This window comes from Chenopodium album, chromosome 15 (genome assembly GCF_948465745.1).
Source record: "Chenopodium album chromosome 15, dcCheAlbu1.1, whole genome shotgun sequence".
In the NCBI taxonomy this organism is placed as follows: domain Eukaryota; kingdom Viridiplantae; phylum Streptophyta; class Magnoliopsida; order Caryophyllales; family Amaranthaceae; genus Chenopodium; species Chenopodium album.
In genome coordinates, this window is record NC_137848.1 from 1,990,739 (window position 1) to 2,011,920 (window position 21,182).

The 21,182-nt window shown below is 34.6% G+C and overlaps 2 protein-coding genes across 2 annotated transcripts; one reads left to right on the plus strand and one right to left on the minus strand.

Annotated features, from left to right (window-relative positions):
* Positions 1–3,297: 3,297 nt before the first annotated feature.
* LOC145583454 (uncharacterized) lies at positions 3,298–16,507 on the minus strand. Its single transcript, XM_081640688.1, has 8 exons — positions 16,057–16,507; positions 14,973–15,968; positions 13,855–14,867; positions 13,124–13,191; positions 12,873–12,976; positions 4,874–4,980; positions 4,117–4,225; positions 3,298–3,887 (listed from the first exon to the last, which is right to left on the minus strand). The coding sequence occupies exons 1-8, from the start codon at positions 16,505–16,507 to the stop codon at positions 3,298–3,300; spliced, it is 3,438 nt and encodes a 1,145-aa protein (XP_081496814.1).
* A 2,352-nt stretch (positions 16,508–18,859) lies between these two features.
* On the plus strand, positions 18,860–20,201 carry LOC145581548 (transcription factor PRE6-like). The gene is made up of 2 exons (XM_081638557.1): positions 18,860–19,274; positions 20,001–20,201. The coding sequence occupies exons 1-2, from the start codon at positions 19,140–19,142 to the stop codon at positions 20,148–20,150; spliced, it is 285 nt and encodes a 94-aa protein (XP_081494683.1). The 5' UTR covers positions 18,860–19,139; the 3' UTR covers positions 20,151–20,201.
* Positions 20,202–21,182: the final 981 nt, after the last annotated feature.

Below are 21,182 nucleotides of genomic sequence, written 5' to 3' on the forward strand. Positions count from 1 at the left end.
AGATATCATGTGTAGTTTATTGGGGTATGATAAAGGACAAGGAGTTTAGATATATGTATAAATTATTGACTATTCTTGCACAAGAAACGAAGAGAAGTAGAGAGCGAGCAATATGTTGGCTCAAGTTTGATACTAATTAAGAGAGAAAGCGTCTGATAATAAACATGGAGAAATTTAACATTAAGTAATTAAGTTCGTTGAGTTGCATGGAAACATATATTCGATGAACGGACACGTAAACACCCAAAGAGGACATGGGTACATGGTACATAAAACATACGGAGTATAATGTAATTATACTTGCATGTATTTATAGACAAGGTTTTTTGTGTATATATCTTTGTTTATGTGTTTTGTTTTCACCTCTTGACATTATGTCTTAGAAGAAGGGCCTTCCTAGAAGGTTAGTCGCTCCTTAGATTGTATCTTGAATGACTTATGTATTTTGTTCTCTTGTGAATTCAATCAACGAAATTTTCTCTTTCTAATCGACAAAAAAATGTGATTGTAACAAAATCACACTTACTAAGGCATTAGTAACGAAGACAATGTGAAAAGGGTTAATCTTATGGAAAAGAGCATTTTTTGCAAAATTCTATAACATCCTTGAATTGATAAATCAAAAAAATGAGTTGGGGGTGCAACAATTCATGTTGAAAGAGAAAGTACGAAGCAATAGTTTTATTATTCATACTAGACCTTGTTTAGTCTATTGAGGCTGTTACCCATCTTCCCCATAATTTCTATATTGATAATTGAATCTACATTATATTAATCCCTCTATCTCAAATTAAAATTATTGACATGGTTGACATGATCTTAAATATATTTAAAATTAAATATTAATAACACAACAAAAATATTAAATAGTTTACTTTAACAAAAATATTACTCCCTCCGTCCCTTAATTACATTCCTACTTCTCTCTATTATGTGAGGAAAAATGCTAGAAATAGGAATGTAATTTAAGGACGGAGGGAGTAATGCCTAATTATAAAACCTAATAGTATCCCTTTGTCACTAAGAAACATTCCATTTTTCACAAAATGTTGGTCAATTTTCATTTCTCATTTGAGCTAGCTTAGGTAAATACAAGTATGGGCCGCATACATTACCTAAAAAAAGAGTCCGTCCATTTTACAAGTCTAAGGAGACTCTATCTCAAAACCATATGACAATCAATAGAGCAACTCCAATTTAAGTTCTTCTCTTCTTTTATCATTGTGGAACATCACATGTATGTATTGATTGGAATAGTACACACTTCAACAAACTCGCTATTTTAAATTACGAAGCATTTTATTTAATTTGTTCATCATTGTTAATCAATAAAACCCTATTGATTTTTTTCACCGTAAAAAAAAATAATAAAATTATATAATACAAATTAAAGTATATGCTTGATTTTATGTTTACTTTTATTAAACAAAACCCTACAATAATCTATTCTCTTAATACTAATGAGTTTCATAACAAAAATAGGTAACTATATTTGGAGACGAAAAAAAAAACACATACAATCATGTACATTCTCTGTTTTTAAATACTTACAACACAGCCGTATGACGCTTATTTCGAGGTTGAGATTATATAGTGTAAACAACTAATTTAATCAAATTAATTTTTACACATGATACCTAACCCTACTTTGATGCTAGTGTTAAAATTATTTTGAAAAAAGTATTTGTTTACCATCACTAATCATCTGATCTCCTAAAATTACGAGCCTAAAAATTGTGTTGCAAGTAAAAGAAAATTGATGGAGTATATATATACGAAATATAGTACATTATTCTAGTACATGTATTGGGTTGAAAATCTAAGGTCTTATAAAACAAAAAAAGCTCTCTTTCCTGTGCATGTATGCATCAATAGCATATCAAGCTCGGTGTTTGTGCAACTTCCATAGATTTTCATGCAAATAAAAACATAATAATGACATGAACGTGTAATTAAGAAGGGACAGAAATACAGAAAGAGAAAGAGAAGTAAGAGGTTAAAGAATAAGAAAGGTCAGAAAGAGGATTTCTAAACCTCTACCTACTTGATACCACTTTGGTCTCTACCAAGTGGGGACCAAGTGTACTTTTAACGACACTTTTGTCTTTAGTGGTTTGGTTCTGGTTTCAACGTGGATGGTATACCAACAATAACCAAGTTAAGCTTAGATGGTATTCTTCTTTGATACCTACGAACTCTTAGATGGTATTACTTTTGATACTATCTAACACCTTTTCAATACCAACGAACACCTTACTGGTACTTACAAACTTATATATAGTATGATATCAACTAATGTTTACTTGTTTCTTGATTAATGACTTTTAACGGTACTAGTTATCACAACTCTACTACTTATACATCAACATAATAAGTTATTTTAACAGTTTTAATAGCCCACCATGCTTCGCAATAATTATTATTTAACTAGAGAGTTTTGACCAATACCTGAACTTAGTCGACAATGGAATCTCCGGCGTTCTGAGCTTCCGGCTTTACCAAGGTAGCTAACCCCAACCCTGTCTTCCTTAGATCAGGCTCAGCACAGATCTATTTCGTTTCCTACCTTAGACCGTAATCTCTAATTAAACGATCCTTACTGTGTTTATGATGAAACTTTTTAAACAGAAAGATAACTCATTTGATATATAAAGTTCAAGGGGATAACGTTCCCTTCTTGAACTAAAATTTTATTTAATTTGAAAAGATTACAACACTCATATATTACAACACACACACACAAACTGAAAGCTTAAACAGACATAAGCTGAACTAGAGTTTTCTCTACTTTAAGAGAGATGGAGAACCAATCTGTCTCTTAAGGTGAGTATTTTTCTCTAGAGGACTCTCTATTATTTTTAGAGTAATTCTCTAGCTAACTCTTCCAACTCTGCCTTCACTTCTTGATCTAAGCCCCTTTATATAGGGATACAAAGTTACATAGGATTCCTATCAAGCAATTCTACACCATTGCTTTTTACAGAGATATTTTGAAACAGAAACCATTAGTAAAACGTGGCTACAGTGAAGATTCCTTGCATTATTGCTGGTGTGGGCTCAAGCCTTTATAATTTCATCCATCATTATTTCTTGTAGGCCTCCCTCACTATCTTTGCTGTCTTCATACATAGGATTCTCTCTGCAAAGGTCTGCAACACATTTGGCTGCATACTCCTCATCCCAACTCATGAATGCTTCAAACAGATACTCATGGCCTTCAAATGACAGAAACTTTCTACTTTCAATATCTTCTAAATATTTGTAGATTGACTTGGTGTTGTTCATGTCATCTACTAATTATTCTTTCATCTCGTTTGGCGCCACAATTGTAGTGTTACCAATATGAAACATGACAAGAGGAATTCCTTTCCTTTTTATAAAATTGTTAAGATATTGTGAAATGTAGAAAAATCTCAGTGCTCTGGCTTCAGTTGGATTTCTAACAGTCTTCTGACGAATTAGTATGGGATCTTTGCAACACCTTATTCTTCCAAACATTATCAAGTAATGCGGTGGACTAACTTTTCCTTCCTTAACTTCGATATTAGCACATTGCACCTTTACACCTAGCTGAAATTCCTCTTTTTTGTCATCACAATATTTTCGAACCCTGTTGAATGCATACTGTTGGAACTTCGTGAGTCTTGGAAAGAAAAAGTCATTAGGAGTAGGGAATTCATAGAAATCGTGTACCATCCCATAATCCCAAGCCTTGTAATGTATATCAATGAATGGAGCATTATTATCAAGAGGATATGGATAGAGTCGTACCGATGCAACTTTAGAGTTTTTGGGAAACTCTATCCTATCTCCCCATAGATCTCGAACATCAAAGAATTTACTGGACCTCGTGACCACCAACTCGTACCATGTCCTAAAATCGTTATCTTTTATTTTATTTAATATTATATTTCGTACATCAGAAATGAGCTGAAATAACATAATTGTTATTTCGAACATCAATAACCTCTGGACTGCCCGATGGCAACCCTTAATTAAACCATTTCGTGAACGTTGTTTTGCTGATATGATTAAGCCTTGCATTAAGGCCCAGCTGGAGGGTGAAACCCGCTCCATTGCCTTTTCGGTCTCATCAATGAGAGTTTTCCTCTCTACATCCATCTTTTGAAGTTGGTATGCAGGAGGTTTTTGTGTAGTCTTGAGCTTCTTGGACGACATTGGCTAATTCTCTGGTTAAGCTGTCTGCCAAAGAGTTCTTTATTCCCTGTATATGTTCAACAGTAAAAGAGAATTGGTTAAGCCATAATTGCCAACGCAGGAGTCTCCCTTGCGCTTGCATATTAGACAAATTATTTTTAACAAAACCGAGTATGCCTTTGCAATCTGTTGTTATTAAGAACTGTTTAGGGGCTAAGAAGATTAAGAACTTCTCGATCCCTCTAATAACTGCAAGGATTTCCTTTTGCATTGTAGGATAATTTAACTCAGCTTTATTAAAACTTCCACTGCTATATCTGCAAATTTTTTCTCCTTCTTTTATTTTTAACACAGCACTCCAATGCTCATTACTAGCATCTGTTTCAAGGATTAAATCATTTTCGCTGGTAGGTAGTGTTAGTACAGGAAGATCTTTACACATAGCTTTTAAATTTTGAACAATTTTAGAATCACAATCCTTCCAGCTCCAAGTTAATTCTTTCTTGAGTTTTTGTTGTAATGGTTTTCTTAATAGAGCAAGATTTTCTATGAAATCAGAAGCATAGGTTAAGCTTCCAAGAAATCTTTCTAGTTGTTTTCTATCTTCAATTTTATCTAGAAATTTTTCAATCTTTTCTAGGATATGCTTTTGCAATATTATTTGTCCTGCTTTAATTTCTAATCCTAGAAACTCAATTTCTTGTTTAGCATATACACATTTATCTTTTCCAAGGATTATTCCATGTTCAGCACATTTTTGAGTTACAGCTTTACGATCATTCTTATGCTGTTTTAAATCCTTTGAGAAGATTAAAATATCATCTATGTAAACCAAACAACAATGATTAAGTTCTCTAAAAATATTATCCATTCTTCTCTGAAATATTTGTGGAGCATTTTTTAATCCAAAAGGCATGACTAACCATTCATAATGCCCTTGAGGGGCACTAAATGCAGTTAATGGAATGCTTTCCTCTTCCATTTTAATTTGCCAATAACCGCTCTTACAATCCATTTTAGAAAACCATGTGGCTCTTTGTATTCTATTAAATAACACAGTTTTATTGGGAATATAGTAGCCATCAAAAACAGTATTGTCATTTAATTGCTTATAATTGATGACCATTCTAGCCTTACCTCGTTTTTCTTCTGCATGGTTTCTAACCATGAACGCTGGACTGTTATGAGGACTCTTGCTATTCCTAATTAACTTCTTATTCAATAATTCTTTTATTTGCTCATTGAATTCTAATATATCTTGGTAGGTATAAACCATTTGTCTTACTCTGATAATCTTATTAGGGTTTGTTAGAGTTATCTTAGCAAATGCTTTATCCTTTTCCCAATGTTTCAAAGGATTTGTTGAATATAATTTTTCACATAACTTTTCTTGTTGCTTATTAATTTGTTCTATTAATGATGATTCACACTCAGAAATTCTAAGTGCAACCTCTCGTTGTGTAGGTGTAACCCTATCACCACGCTGGCTGCGCGTAAATTCCATAGTCTGATGGGTATAAGCCTTTGATATTTTCTGTATAGGGACATAATGACCATTAATAGTAAAGATTATCTGATCAATTGTTTGAGTGCATGGGGAGTATAACCTTTGAAAGTTATTTCCTATTATCATATCATGACTTGGCTGATCAGTTTTCTATATTTATGTTTATAGTACTTCTTTTTATAAGTTTCTCCTCTTGATCTGTCAAATTTATTTTTCTTATAATTCCTTCTCTTATTATAGTTTTTTCTTTCACATCCATAGTTATTTGGGAAATCCCAACAAGTGAGAAATTGTCTCTTCATTTGTTGAGTTCCTGCAACCTCTCTACATTTCTTTTCAATCCATTTTCTTAAAAAGGCAATTCTATTTCCTAGGGCATCCCTAGCTAAAATTTTTTCTTTCCATTCTTGATATTTTTCACTGATTTCTTCATTAAGGGGACTTGGTAATTTATCATAGAACATTCCAAGATTCGTTTCATTTTCACCAATTTTATAATAATACGTCTCAAACTCCATAATGTAACTTTCAACATATTTCATATTACAGATGGATATGTTACTTAACTTTCTTTGATATTCTATTCGTTTTTCATTAGGATCAGCTTTTGGACCAATGAACTCTACCTCAATGTATTGACATAAATGCCTAAACATTCTAGTAGGAGATTCACTAGTTCTTAATGTAGCTTTGACTTCTTCATCTATACCATCATACCAATCTTCTACACAGCCATAAAAACTATGTTCGATATAATTTAAGAAATTTTCTGAAGTCTAGTCAGTGTTTAGGTTGAGTACACTACTCATGCTCTTTTTCCACTGATCTAAAACATTTTGTCTATCTCTTACTCCGTCTAACTTAAGCTTATATCCAGTTTGACTTATGGGTTCAAGAGTTACTTCTTCTTGTTTAGGAATTTGGTTTGGCATAACCTTGACACTAAACCGGGTAGTTTTCTCTGGTATGTATCTTGGTCGTGTGCAACTTCCTTCTCCTTGATATCTAGGTCTTTGGATAACATTGTTTAAGTTAATGTTTTCATCAATAATTTCTTCTCCCACATCATTACTATCCATTACTCTTTTACCTAGTTTATTTTCAATCTTTTGTTGGACTACTTCTATGGGTAGAAAGTCCAGATCATTTAACTTTATTAATCCCATTTGTTGATATAGGTCTTCTTCTAAAGTAACATAATTATTTTCTTTTATAGAAGAAATCCCTTTTTTAGAAATTAAATTCATGATTTCGTTAAGCTTATTAGGGTCTTCTTCCTTATCGAATAAGACTTGTAATTCTTCAAGCGTTTTCTCCTGAAGATGATGGCTCATTTTTAGTTTCTTGGTTCTTTTCTTGAATACTAATAGGTCTTTTAGGGAGTGATACAGTAAACTTCTTATTTTTATCTAGATTTTGAAAAGGATATTTATATTTATATGGAACAATCTTTTCCTTACTAGGTGATACCTCTTTGTTAAACTGATGTCTAACCTCGTTTGTTAAAGCAAGTTGTACTTGTTTAACTTGTTCTTTTAGCTCACCTAAATTTTTATTAATCTCTGATACTTCTATTAATAGCTTATGCTCACTGCTCATGCAACGACAATGTACGCTACCAACTTCTACTTTAAGCTCACCAATTTGATCTACAATATAATTGAGGACTGGCCAAGATTATTAGAATTTTCTGGAATATGATAGTAATGCTTAAAATCAGGCTTTTTACACTCAATAGAAGGTCTAGTATTCTCCAGTTTTACTTAATTAATTACAACCTAATTTTAGCTTTTAATAGTATGGCTCTGATACCAATCGAACGCAGCTAGATACCAACAAAGTTTAAATCAGGATACCAACTATAAAGCTACTTATACCAACTATAAAGTTACTTATACCAACAATAATATTTGTTTGATATGATACCAACCGCAGTACTATGATGATACCAACAAGTTGTAAGATGGTATTTTGATACTACCCAGGATGGTATTATCTATATATATATCGTTGGTACTCACAGATAAGGTATTTTTTTTTTTTACTTTCGTTAAATTACGAAAATAACCTTACTAGAGACCATCTTGGTCTCTATTCCTCAGAAAGGTCGTTTTTTGTGAATCTAGTACCTCAAATTTTATTGGTTGCCTAAGGATTTTGCATATCTTTCGACATTGTTAATATAATTGTGGTCCCCTGCCTATATATGTTTACTTATGAATAGCTAGCATAATACTCTGCCTCTACTTTCTTCATATTATCATAGGCTGTGACTTTTTCTACATTTAAAATATATGCAAGTATGTAAGTATGTTACAAGACTTACAACTATAGTATAATTCGATCAATTAGTATGCCCACTCTTTAGGAATAAAAAGACACCTTGATATATCACAGAAAAGGAGGGGGTGGAGCCGTGGAGGTAATCGGGTAGAAGGGTATGAACAAGAACGAGTCATTTTTTTGTTCTTACAAGTATTTGGTAAATAGTTATAAAAGGAGCTACTGATAGTGAAATTACTCATAGGAAAATTGTTGTATTAGTATATAAGGTCCGCGACTAATGAATTACCAAATTTACAATTTTACATAGTAAACATTAAGTTCAATCATACGGGGTGACGGAGTGTTGCATATGAATTGAAGTATGACAAGCTTAGTTGGGGTTTCTCCTTGTCAACCCTATTTCAAGCATCTATGAATTTATTATTCCTTTCAATGTTTAATAATTTGTCACACGTGCCTATATATTCATCTATATGTGTAGTTAATGAGGTCACATACAACTTTATCATTGGAGTAAGACTAGGTCCTGTTCTTTTGAGTTTATGGGCAAACAGATTTAAAGTAAAGCAGATGTCAGCAAAGCGGAGTAGTTCAAAAAAGTAGGGCCTAGATTAAGTAAGCTTTGAGGAATGAGGAAGACTATGAAAAGAGAAATAGAACTAATTTAATTTTAAATACGATGTAATAGCTTTCCAGCCTCAAATTAATGTAATAGCTTTTATATGTTACTAATTTAGAATTGATCATTAATATAATAATGATACAATTAAAATCCGTAGCTTTTTAATTATGACATAAGTTTTTGGATTAATGTCTGGACCGGTAGGCCTTTGATCAAGTCTATTTATTGTTTTAATAATATAGTGTTCTGAATATTATTTGATGACCGGAAGTAAAATAATTTTCACTTGAAGCTTGAACTTCGATTTCAGCTATATAATTCACAATATAATGAAAGTGAGTGTGAGGGATAGTTCAAGTAGTTAAAGCTTCCCTTCCAATTTCAGGTGATCCTGGGATCAATTCTCATCACTCGCCCTCGTGACTCTCTAAACATCAAAAATAATTCCAATGAAAGTGTGATTGACTAGGTCATTTGTAAATAAAATAAAAATTAAAAAAAAAAAAAGGTACAATTTGTGCTTGAATTTAGGATATTGAGAAGGCTATTTGATTCCAAAAGTGTATTTAGATTATGGACCACTACTTAATAAGCATACAGTAGTAAACATACTATGTGATACTATTTGGTAAGAAAGAGCATTAATAGGATTATAGGAAGTACGTACAATACCAACGGCAAGTTCATGAAAAGCCTACTTTAAAAGTACGAAGAGATGGTTCAAATAGTAAATAAACTGAAAAATACATTTCTATTCCACTACTACAAATTCATAAGTTGGGTTTTATATTATAAGTCGTGAATCATGATCAACTGATCATCCCTTCTTAGCTTGTAAATAAAAATTATCAACCAAAAGGTGAACCTTTTATGATAACTGGGTATAATATATCTTAATTAAGCTACTTGTATCACTTATATCTTAGTTTTATGGTGTGTAATAATTCCCTTATTATTTTTTAAATAAATTGTTTTATGCAAATTTTGAAAAACAATTTAAATTCATTTTAATGAGTAGTGGTTGAACAAAATCCATTTCCTATACGTGTCACGAGTTCAAATATAGCTTTTTAAAATAACAATTAGATTAGAGTATACGTAATTTGCATGATTGAGGAGTAATACCACATAAACGATAACATTTACAACAAACCCTGGCCTATTTTGTAACATAAACTATTGAAAAAGAATAGCTGGTAAAGTCTTAAAAACTACACCTTTTATTAGTTATCGAATTGAAATTGAAACTCATCTACGTCACTGATTTGTTGTCTTTAGTGTGATTCCGTCTTTCGACAACGCAAAAAAATATAGATATCTTGATGCGTGGGAGGAAGACTTAAGCGCAAGTGTTGCATGCACACATGCATCCATGGCATAAGGAAGCGACAAATCGAAGGGATTATGAGTTACATATGACCACTCTAATGCTCTAAGTTAGTTAGCTTAGTTCCACCACCACAAAAACAACGACTAACCAAAACAAGTAATATTTGTTATAACGTCGACAAATTACTGACCATTTAAGCAGGAATCTCGCCGGAGAAAAGAGGCATCATATCTCTCCCACATGCTTCTTAATTATACTTACTATTGTTAATTAGTTTATCACTTTGACCTTACGTACCAATTTTATTATATATGCATTATTGTTCATATAATAAAATTTAATCAAACTTAACCGTGTTACATGTATATTATACTATAACTTTATGTTATACTCCACTGTACAAGGACTTCACAACTAAGTCAGTTAGACAAGGACTGGTGTTAAACTAATAATCTAGATTGCAGAAGAAGACAGAACTAGGATTTCATATTTTATTTTATTTATTAAATTGGGTGTTTATATTTTCAAAAATGGAATGACTTTTTTATATATATATATATATTTTTTTTGACGGGTTGATACCTTGTGTTATTGTTGATGATTGTGTGTTACTCCCTTGTCCGTTCAAAATAAAATTAAATGATTTTTAGATACCTTAAGTTCTAGTCACTTTTCATTTACATTCGTTTTTCTTCAAAAATCCATAAAACATACATAGATATCGAGAACCGATTTGAAAGATCACAAATTTTTTATTGATTTCAAAATCATATTCTTGCCCTAAATTTTTGCAGCAGTCAGATCTCAAACCTTCTTCACATTAGGAGTACTAGGCCAAGTAATAACAAAAAGCAATTATTAAAAAAAAAAAAGACTAAGAGCCTGTTCTCTTCAGCTTATTTTCAGTTCAATTCAGCTCTAATAAGTTCAGTTCAATTCTTAATTTCCTTCTCTCATAAAATATTCAGTTTAGTTCAGCTCCAATAAGTTTAGCTCAGCTCAGCTCAGTTAATCAGAATAGGCCCTTAATCAATATTGTACAAATTATATTTAAAGAATTGAAAAAAAAGTTAATGAGAGGAATTAAGCACTTTTTCATCTTATTTTTACCGAACTGAAATTATTGTTGCTAAATATAAATTATTTTTACTGGTTGAAACTTATTTATAGTGATTATTTGTCATTCGAAGTATTTGTTTTTTAAAGTTGCTGATTAATTTTTTTTTGGCTTAAAACTTATTTATACTAATTATATTTATTTTTTTAAAGTTGCCGGCTATTTTTACTGCTTAAACCTTATTTGCAATACACATTCACATTGAGAAGAGATTTGGTAATGTAAACGGAGAAATTATCAAAAATGATACACATAATTAATATTGAACCGGATAACCTTTTTCTATTCTTAATGTTAAAATTATTCTGATAAAGTTGTTCGTTTATCTATTCTAACCAACTCCTAAAATAGCATGTTCAAAGATTGCGTTACAAATAAAAGAAAATTGAGAAAATGTTTGAACAAGGTGAAAAAATAAAGCCTTATTCATACTAATCCGTAGTTATTTTTAAGAAAGAATTATAAGTTATTACTCCATACTCCAAGGAGTATTTTAATAATTTTGATAAGCCAACAACTAATACAACAACGTAGTTTGTGTAAAGGTACAACTACACAAAAAAAAAAAAAAAAAAAAAAAAAAAAAAAAAAAAAACCAAATAAGAGGCCTAGGATTCGGGTCGGTGTAATGTGAGTTTCCAAAGATGCCACGAGTTTCATTGTGATGTAATGATACAAATTTTTAAAAGAGAGAATTTTAGAATTTGTCAATTTTTTTTTATTACAAGTCTGACTGGTCAACCATGTCAAACTCCCTTCCTTCATTCTGTGGCTTTTTCCCAATACATCAACTAACATATCCTTTAAGTTACAAAACTGCCATTTTTCGATTTTAAATTCTTAATCTGTTAGATTTCGGGAAAACTCCTTGGGTTGGAGTGTGTACCATTGAATAATATATATAGTGTTACAATACTAGTCCTAATCTTGTTAGGAAACCTAGTACGATAAGAATACAAACTATATCACAAATATATACAAATATATCCTACTCTGCGACAAATATTATAATAATCCTATAATATCTATCACACCCCCGCAGTCGTAGCGGGAGGAGGGCGTACGCTAAGACTGGACCTAAAATCCAGAAATAAATCTCGTGGTAGGCCTTTGGTGAAAATGTCTGCAAACTGATATCTAGTAGGAACATGCGAAACCCGAACTTCTCCCAAAGCAACCTTTTCTCGAACAAAATGAATATCCATCTCTACATGTTTGGTGCGTTGGTGTTGTACCGGGTTGCCAGAAAGGTAAATAGCACTGACATTATCACAATAGACAATAGTAGCCTGCCGTAGAGGACAATGTAATTCAAGTAAAAGATTACGAAACCAACATGCCTCTGAGACAACATTCGCGACGCCTCGATATTCCGCTTCTGCACTCGACTTAGACAAAGTATGCTGACGCTTAGATGACCAAGACACGAGGTTGTCCCCAAGGAAACAACAATAGCCCGTTGTGGAACGTCGGGTATCGGGACAACCTCCCCAGTCAGCGTCAGTGTAAGTAATAAGTCGATGAGAAACAGTCGGATATAAATGTAAGCCGTGATCAATGGTACCCTGAACATAACGCAGAATGCATTTCAATGCCTCAAAGTGAGGTTCCCGAGGATCATGCATAAAAAGACACACCTGTTGTACCGCATAGGCAATATCCGGCCTAGTGAAAGTGAGGTACTGAAGAGCACCTGCTAAACTGCGATACAAAGTCGGATCCCAAAATGGTGGTCCTGCATCCGCACTAAGTTTTGACTTAGTGTCAACTGGAGTAGCCGCAGGTTTACATGAGCCCATACCTGCGTGCTCTAAAATCTCCTGTGCATACTTTTCCTATGAAAGTAGCATACAAGAAGGTTTTCGGGTCACTGCAATACCCAAAAAGTAACTCAAAGGACCCAAGTCAGTCATAGGAAACTCAGTTTGTAACTGAGATATAATCCTTGTACGCAACCTGTCAGATGAGGTAGTTAAAATAATGTCATCAACATAAAGAAGCAAATATGCCATATCATCACCCTGTCGGAAAGTGAAGAGAGAAGTGTCACTCTTAGCAATGACAAAGCCCAACTTAATGAGAAAATTTGCAAAGCGTTGGTACCAAGCTCTGGGAGCTTGCTTTAAACCATATAGGTCCCTGCGAAGACGACAAACATGATTGGGCGCTTTCTGATCAAGAAAACCCGGAGGTTGATGCATATAAACAGTTTCCTGCAAATCACCATGTAAAAAGGCATTTTTGACATCTAGTTGATGTATCGACCACTTTCTAGCCAGGGCTAAGCTGAGAACAGTACGAATAGTGGCCGGTTTAACTACCGGACTAAAAGTCTCATCACAATCCACACCAATTTCCTGCGACCTGCCATCACATACAAGACGAGCTTTGTGCCTTTCAAGGTCACCATTAGACTTGTATTTATGCTTAAATAGCCACATACAATTAACAATGTTCACCCCCGCAGGCCTAGGCACCAATTCCCATGTCCCTGTCTTAATTAAAGCACTATATTCATCATTCATCGCCGCATTCCAATTATGTTCATTTAAAGCTTGTTTATAGGACTTTGGAAGGGGTGATTTGTGAAGATGGGGACCCGAAGGTTGAACTGTGAGGTTACAATATTTCGGGTTGGGTTTAAAAATACCCCGTTGGCTACGGGTGACTCGGGGCGAGGGAGGTGGTGGCCGAGTGGGTTGTATGGGCGGAATTCCACGCATGGGTGGCGGGGAGTAGGCTGCTGTGGCTGGGCCGAGGCTGCTGGCCGAGGTAGGTGTGGGCAGGGGGGTCCGCGGGCTACCCGCGGCTGGGCCAGGACTGCCGCAGCCTGCCTGCGGAGTAGCCTGCTGGGCTGGAGAGTGTGGTATGGCAGAAGACTCGGTATTGGGCTGCTGGGCAGAAATCACGGAATTGAGCCCTTGGGTAGGTGACGCGGATCTGGGCTGCAGGTGAGGTGAGGTGTGTGGGCTCACTGTGTTGGCAGCTGGGCTTCGGGTTTGAGCAGCGTTTGGGCTATTAAGGAGGGGATGCAATAAGTGGGGTGAGGGAGAGTCATCACCTAAAAAATCATAGTCTTGGCTACGGAAATGAGCTAGATTTCGGAAAGGAAAAGTAGCTTCATCAAAGGTGACATGACGGGAAATGATTATTTTATTTGTGGTGAGATCAAGACATTTATACCCTCTATGGTCAATAGGATAGCCCAAGAAAACACATGGTGTAAACCGAGGAGCTAGTTTATGTGGAGCTGTTGCGGATAAATTAGGAAAACATAGACACCCAAAGATACGAATGTGATCATACGAAGGAGTTTTTCCAAACAGGGCAAAAGCCGGAGTATTGTTTTTAAGAGCTTTTGTGGGCAAAATATTTAGTAGATAAGTGGCCGTTTCAAGAGCATAAAACCAATATGAAGGGGGAAGAGACGCATGAAAAAGAATAGTACGCTTAATATTATTAAGAGTGCGAATCATACGTTCGGCTTTGCCATTTTGTGAAGAAGTGTGTGGACAAGAAAAACGAAAAAGCATCCCATGGTCAATACATTTTTGCTTAAAGGGGTCATTATCAAATTCCCTACCATGATCACATTGAAAGCTTTTAATTTGGCGTTCAAATTGGGTTTCAACGTATTTCCGGAAATTGATAAAGGATTGGAAAGCTTGAGATTTGTATTTTAATGGAATGGTCCACACAAAATGAGTATGATCATCTAATAAGACTAGATAGTATTTGTGGCCTTGAGCACTACGAATAGGAGAAGTCCATAAATCGGCATGTATAATATCAAAAGCACAAATAGTAGTATTAATAGAATTATCAAAGGGAAGTCGAGTATGTTTTCCTAATTGACATGAATTGCAAAACTGGGAGTCATGCTCCTTATTACAATGAATATAATTTTTAGACTTAAGAAAGCTAAAAACTTGAGCTCTAGGATGTCCTAGACGGCTATGCCAAGTAGATGGGGAAACAACAGTGAGGGAGGTAGCAAGACAAGTTGACGGAGTGGACTTGGTGGTTTTGACTGGATATAGGTCTCCCGAACTATCACATCTCGTTATTAGTCTCCCCGTACGAAGATCCTTCACAGAAAAACCAAAAGGATCAAACTCAATAGACACGGAATTATCAGTAGTAAATTTACGAACTGAAATAAGGTTCTTAATGATTTGAGGTGCTAGGAGGACATCACGAAGGATAAGAGGTGTTTTAGGGTGGGGAAGGGAGCCATGACCATAACCTGTTACTGGAATACGATGACCATTACCAACTAAAATATGATTTTTAGTGCTTAAATTAAACAGGGGTAAGATATTACCAGCATTATTCGTCATGTGAGATGTGGCACCCGAATCCACGTACCACTGATTGTCGGGATTTGGAAGGGTCATCGTAGAGAAGGATGACGCCAAGTCCGTTGGAGTCATGAGCTGCCCGTACTGGGCTGCATAAGCTTGCTGTGGTCTGTTGGGCTGTCCGAGTATGGACTGTTGCTCCTGTTGGACTGGGAAGGGCGCGGGTGGTCTGGCCCAAGTTGCCTGCTGGGCCCATTGCTGAAAGCTCGCCCATAGCTGTTGTTGTGTTGGGCCTGCTTGATTAGGTGGGGTGGTTTGGGCCTTGGCCGTTTGGTGCTGCTGATTTTGGCCACGGCCCCTGCCTTTGCTTTTTGGTTTGCTACCCCGCCCCTTACTGCTGCTGCTACGGCCACCGCCACCACCACCCCGGCCCTGCTGTTGCGGTGGATGCTGCTGCTGGGCGGCTGCCGCGGTGGTGGTGGTGGTGGTGGTGTTTGTTTGCGTAAGAAACGCTTGCCCGGAGTTATCTTTTGCGGATTTACGAGACTCATCTAACAAAATTCTTGATCTTGCTTCATCAAATCCGGGAAGAGGACGAATTTGGGTGATGGACTGAGCCACACCATCATAGTCTGAGTCAATTAAACCTGCACAAAAGACGTAACACCAAAGTTCTCTCGGACACGGGTTGACCAACGTTAGTTAGTTGGTCTTTGAGTTCCTTCAATTTCTGACAATAAGAAGACACATCTGGAAAATTCTCAACAAAAAGATTGTTAAACTGATTTTCAAGATAAATAGCACGAATTTTTCCATTATCCTGAAAAATATTAGCTAGCCTATCCCAAGTTTCCCGTGCCGTAGCGTTTTTGTACAACACCGTGCTTCGTAAATCAGCAGAAATTGTATTATAGATCCACTTTTTCACAATCGAATCAAGGAGGTTCCACTGCGCCGTTGTGAGGTCCGTAGGACGAGGAGATTTTGGATCTATATGATCGATTACATTGCAGGAATGACAATGAATCTCAAAGAGTTCAACCCAACTACCATAATTCCCTTTGTCACGGTCAAGAATTTCAGGCACCTCATTCTTGATATTGCTAATAGCATTGGCAGGGTGGTAATCATTGGATGGAGGGGGAGGAGGTGGAGGTGGGGTGATATTGTCATCATCTTTGGCCATAGTTAAAGAAACTAAAGTCAAAATTTGCCACTGGAAACAAAGTTAATGGTGTGGCAAGTGAACAATAAGGAAAGGCAGAATGGTTGGTAATGCAATTACCACGTGAGAAGAGAGGAAGCGGAAGAGTAGATCGGATCTTTTAGGAAAAAAAATTTTGTGGAACCCTAAAAAAACCTAAGCTGTGATACCATGTTAGATTTCGGGAAAACTCCTTGGGTTGGAGTGTGTACCATTGAATAATATATATAGTGTTACAATACTAGTCCTAATCTTGTTAGGAAACCTAGTACGATAAGAATACAAATTATATCACAAATATATACAAATATATCCTACTCTGCGACAAATATTATAATAATCCTATAATATCTATCATTGATATAGGACAATAGGAGAGCCACCCCAAAAGCTAGCTCAAGGGGAGGAGAGCCCATTGTCCTATATAAATCCCACATCAATCCCCCATATGACCGATGTGGGACTCAAGCCCCATACCTTGCAATAGATAGTCCTATAACATTCGCCCCTTCTTAAAGAACCAACGTCCTCGTTGGTCACGGCCACGTTTGGTCACGGTTGGCTTCATCCAGGCCACCAACTCCGTGGGCCACCACTCCGAGGTTGGCTCTTTAAAGGACCGATGTCCTCGTTGGTCACGGCCACGTTTGGTCACGGCCATGTTTGGTCACGGCTGGTTTCTTCCAGGCCACCAACTCCGTGGGCCACCACTCCGACGTCGGCTCTGATATCATTGATATAGGACAATAGGAGAGCCACCCCAAAAGCTAGCTCAAGGGGAGGAGAGCCCATTGTCCTATATAAATCCCACATCAATCCCCCATATAACCGATGTGGGACTCAAGTCCCATACCTTGCAATAGATAGTCCTATAACATTCTATTATAATATTTATCATAATCTTTGCTTATGCCTAATGCATCCAAGCTACATACCTAGGGTTATGTCTTAGTATTTTCAACATATTACATTATCATCTTCGTTTTAAATATTATACGTACAGAGTAGCTAGCTAGCAACATTCTCCTAATCATCATGGACGGGACTGCATATAATATTTGTTCAAATTGATATTAGTACATCGTCTTTTGAGCTAGTACTCCGTATTACGAATATCTCGTTGTGTCAACTTAACGAAGTTAAGAATGGTTAATTGAACTTGAATGGCTTAGCATGAGATATAATATGTCTTAGAACATGAGTTGCATCTCTTGATACAAAACATTTGTCAAATAACATGTTTTCTTGCCACTGACTTGAAATATATAAAGGACAAATCAAAGAAGTCCAAAAAAATTTCTACGTACCACATGCTACATGCATGAGCCTAAATTGCTACAGTTGTTATAAAGGTGGATTTTAATTTAATTTGTTGAACGTAGTCCAGTCAGTTTACTTGACTCTAACCAAATGTATCACCATAACCAAATTGATCTAAATTGGACCGATTTATTAAATGACTCGATGGATCATTTATCAACATATATGAACTTAGCTTTATCTGCTCATTTGTTCCTTAAAATATTTCTCTATTTTATTATTTCATGGATAACTTAAAGACAACTTCACATGTTTTCTTTTAGTAAACTTTGTCGTGCATTCACACTTCTTGTTTTGGTCAAACTACCTAAATTCCCCTACTTCACTACTTACCCTTTCTAAACCCATGCATTAATAAGTTAGTTGTTCATATATAGTAAAAAATTGTTTAGAACGCCGGCATACTTATTTAACTAGTCAAACTGTAATGCATTTTTCAACAGACAGACTTGACATACAGATCAAGAAGTTATTTACCAATTAAATTAAAAACATGTTATATGTTGTACCAATTTAAACATCCAACAGGCATTAATTAGCTACGTCTATAAACAAATTAAAATATAAGTAGAGAGGGTAAAAAAAAAAAGGAACAGAGAGAGTATAGGGGCGTCGTAGTATGTAAGCAAGGATAACATGGGGATGCATGGTAAGACTGACACAAAGAGGCCCCTTTCGTATGCTGAAATAGAAGCACACTTCACCCTTACCCACTTGAAGACTAACCCCAAATTGGGGACACCAAGAGAAGGACACTTCCCTACAATAACATGCCACAAACACAAATACACAATGCAATACATGCATTTTTCTCTCTCTTCAACTTATTATTATTAATTATTATGTAACATAAACATTATATTATATTGTTTGTTATTTATATTTAATAAAAGCTACTCGATCGTATCTAGCCATCCATCCATCCCCTTAAGTTAAATTAGCCCACTGCGTTCTCCCATGCACTTGTCTTCTTCACTTCCAACACCCTCCACTCTTTTCTCTCTCCCATTCCCTCTTCTTCATGCTTTCCTCACCTCTTTGTCCTTCATTTTCTTTTCTTTTTTTTTTTTTTAAATTTATTTTTATCTTTTAAACAGTTTCTTTCTATTTCCTTTATATACTAACCCTTCTTTGTTATTCTCTGACAAATAAACAACACCACCATACAAAACTAAACTACTCTCCTACTTTCTTGCTTCTTATTCACCTAAATAGCTTCATTCTCTTAGCTTCTTCTTTCGTCGATATAATTAAAGATCACTTCCATTTCCTCCTTCATTGTACTATCACCACTATGTCTAGCCGACGATCACGTTCCAGGCAGCAATCTGCTGGTGTCTCTTCCATTAGTGATGATCAAATAGCTGACCTCGTTCACAAGTTGCAGCAGCTTGTTCCTGAGATACGTGGAAGACGAAGCTCTGACAAGGTATACTTACACATACAAACTAGCTAGCTAGCATCCATAAATAGTCTTTTTTGCGCGTTATTTACAGATAGATAGATGAATAAGACTGCGTACATCTGAACTCTTCCAGACCCCACTATATGTGACGGTTCTGGAGTCCTGCATACAACATTGAAATGACCATATAAATGCTTTCACATTACTATTATAGGAATAATAGAATGTAACTTTAATTACTATTATGTACATTTTATTATTCATTCCTCATTTTGTGAACATTTTAGAAACTATGAGAAGAAGCATAAATTTTGTGTGGACTCCATTGTGTTAGGGTAGATAAGTCACAAGTTCATTAAATCTTAGTATATAAGTTAGATGTTATAGAATTATTGGCATTATATATATATATATATAATATATATATATATATATATATATATATATATATATATATATATATATATATATATATATATATATATATATATATATATATATATATATGCCCATTATATATGCACTATATTAAATAAATTTATTATTATTATGTGGTGCAACTAGCAAACAATTTGCTTGTGATGTGGGACTCTTTTTTCTTCCATTAATTTCTTATCTTGCATTTAATTTTTTTTAACCCTAAGTCATCTAGGTGCATTATATTCATAGAAAATATTTGTATATTATATAAATGATGTACAAATTAAAATATGGTGTTGACTAACATTTATTTTTATTTATTTTGGGCAGTCGGCAAATAGGGTTTTGCAGGAGACTTGCAATTATATTAGGAACTTGCATAGGGAAGTGGATGATCTAAGCGACAGATTAGCCGAACTCTTGGCTTCAACTGACAGTGACAGTGCTCAAGCAGCCATTATTAGAAGTTTACTTATGTAAACAGAAATGAAAAAAAAAAAAAATATTAAGCGAGAAATTTAAAAAAAAAAAAAAAGTATGAGTAATTATTTTAAGTAATTAGCTGAATAGTTTGGTCAAAAATTATTATTTTTTTTGTTTTTTTTTTTTGTTTTTTTTTTTTTTTGGAATTTTAAAATGCTTCTCTCCCTTCTATCTAGGGTTTGGTCTCTAACTAGGCCAACAAGAGAGATTAGATTGAGTGAGAGAGAGAGAGAAAATCTCCAAGTGTTGTATTTAATTAACTAGCTCTTTTAATAATAATTAAGAATTGAGCTTAGCTTAAAGGTTGATAATAATAACATTTAGATTATGATATTGACTAGTAATTTATTAAAAAATAGGTTATGTTAAGGTTATTTGTTTAATGTTGATGTTGACAATTGGTAATACATAAAAACAAGTTGCTATAATCCGACATTACTATTAATTAGCCCTCGATGTAATATGTTTGTGTTCATAAGCACTCCGACATAGAAAATGCCAAGATTAATTAGTTGTAAGAAAAATACAGAAATTATATAATTGATGTGGCTGGAATCTCATAGTTTGCTACTCATTCAATCTTATGAAAAAAGCAGCAAAAAGTTGGGAGATTTCTATGATTCGATACCGTTATTATTAAGATATGATGGCTCATCAAACTATAGCTAAGTTAGGCATTCATATTTGATACGAAATATACATTACAGGCTTATTTTCCCTAGATATAATTGCATTATTTAATTTCTTTTATTTATCTAGCTATCTCAGTACAATATTATTGTAAAAAATTGGAAAGTCATTTTTAGGGCACAAATTCTTTTATTTATTGACCTCAATACAATATTATTGTAAAAAATTGGAAAGTCATTTTTAGGGCACAAATTCTTTTATTTATTGACCTCAATACAATATTATTGTAAAAAATTGGAAAGTCGTTTTAGGGCGCAAATTCTTTTATTTATCAATCTCAATACAATATATAGTAAAAAAAATTAAAAGTCGTATTAGGGCGCAAATATAATACTGAAG

Coding starts and splice junctions, on each gene's coding strand:
- LOC145581548 (XM_081638557.1), top strand. CDS start 19,140: ATGTCTAGCCGACGATCACGTTCCAGGCAGCAATCTGCTGGTGTCTCT. Junction 19,275..20,000: donor GAAGACGAAGCTCTGACAAG/GTATACTTACAC, acceptor TATTTTGGGCAG/TCGGCAAATAGGGTTTTGCA.
- LOC145583454 (XM_081640688.1), bottom strand. CDS start 16,507: ATGGCCAAAGATGATGACAATATCACCCCACCTCCACCTCCTCCCCCT. Junction 14,868..14,972: donor CCCATCTACTTGGCATAGCC/GTCTAGGACATC, acceptor CATGTCAATTAG/GAAAACATACTCGACTTCCC. Junction 13,192..13,854: donor CCCAGCAGGCTACTCCGCAG/GCAGGCTGCGGC, acceptor TTTCTTGATCAG/AAAGCGCCCAATCATGTTTG.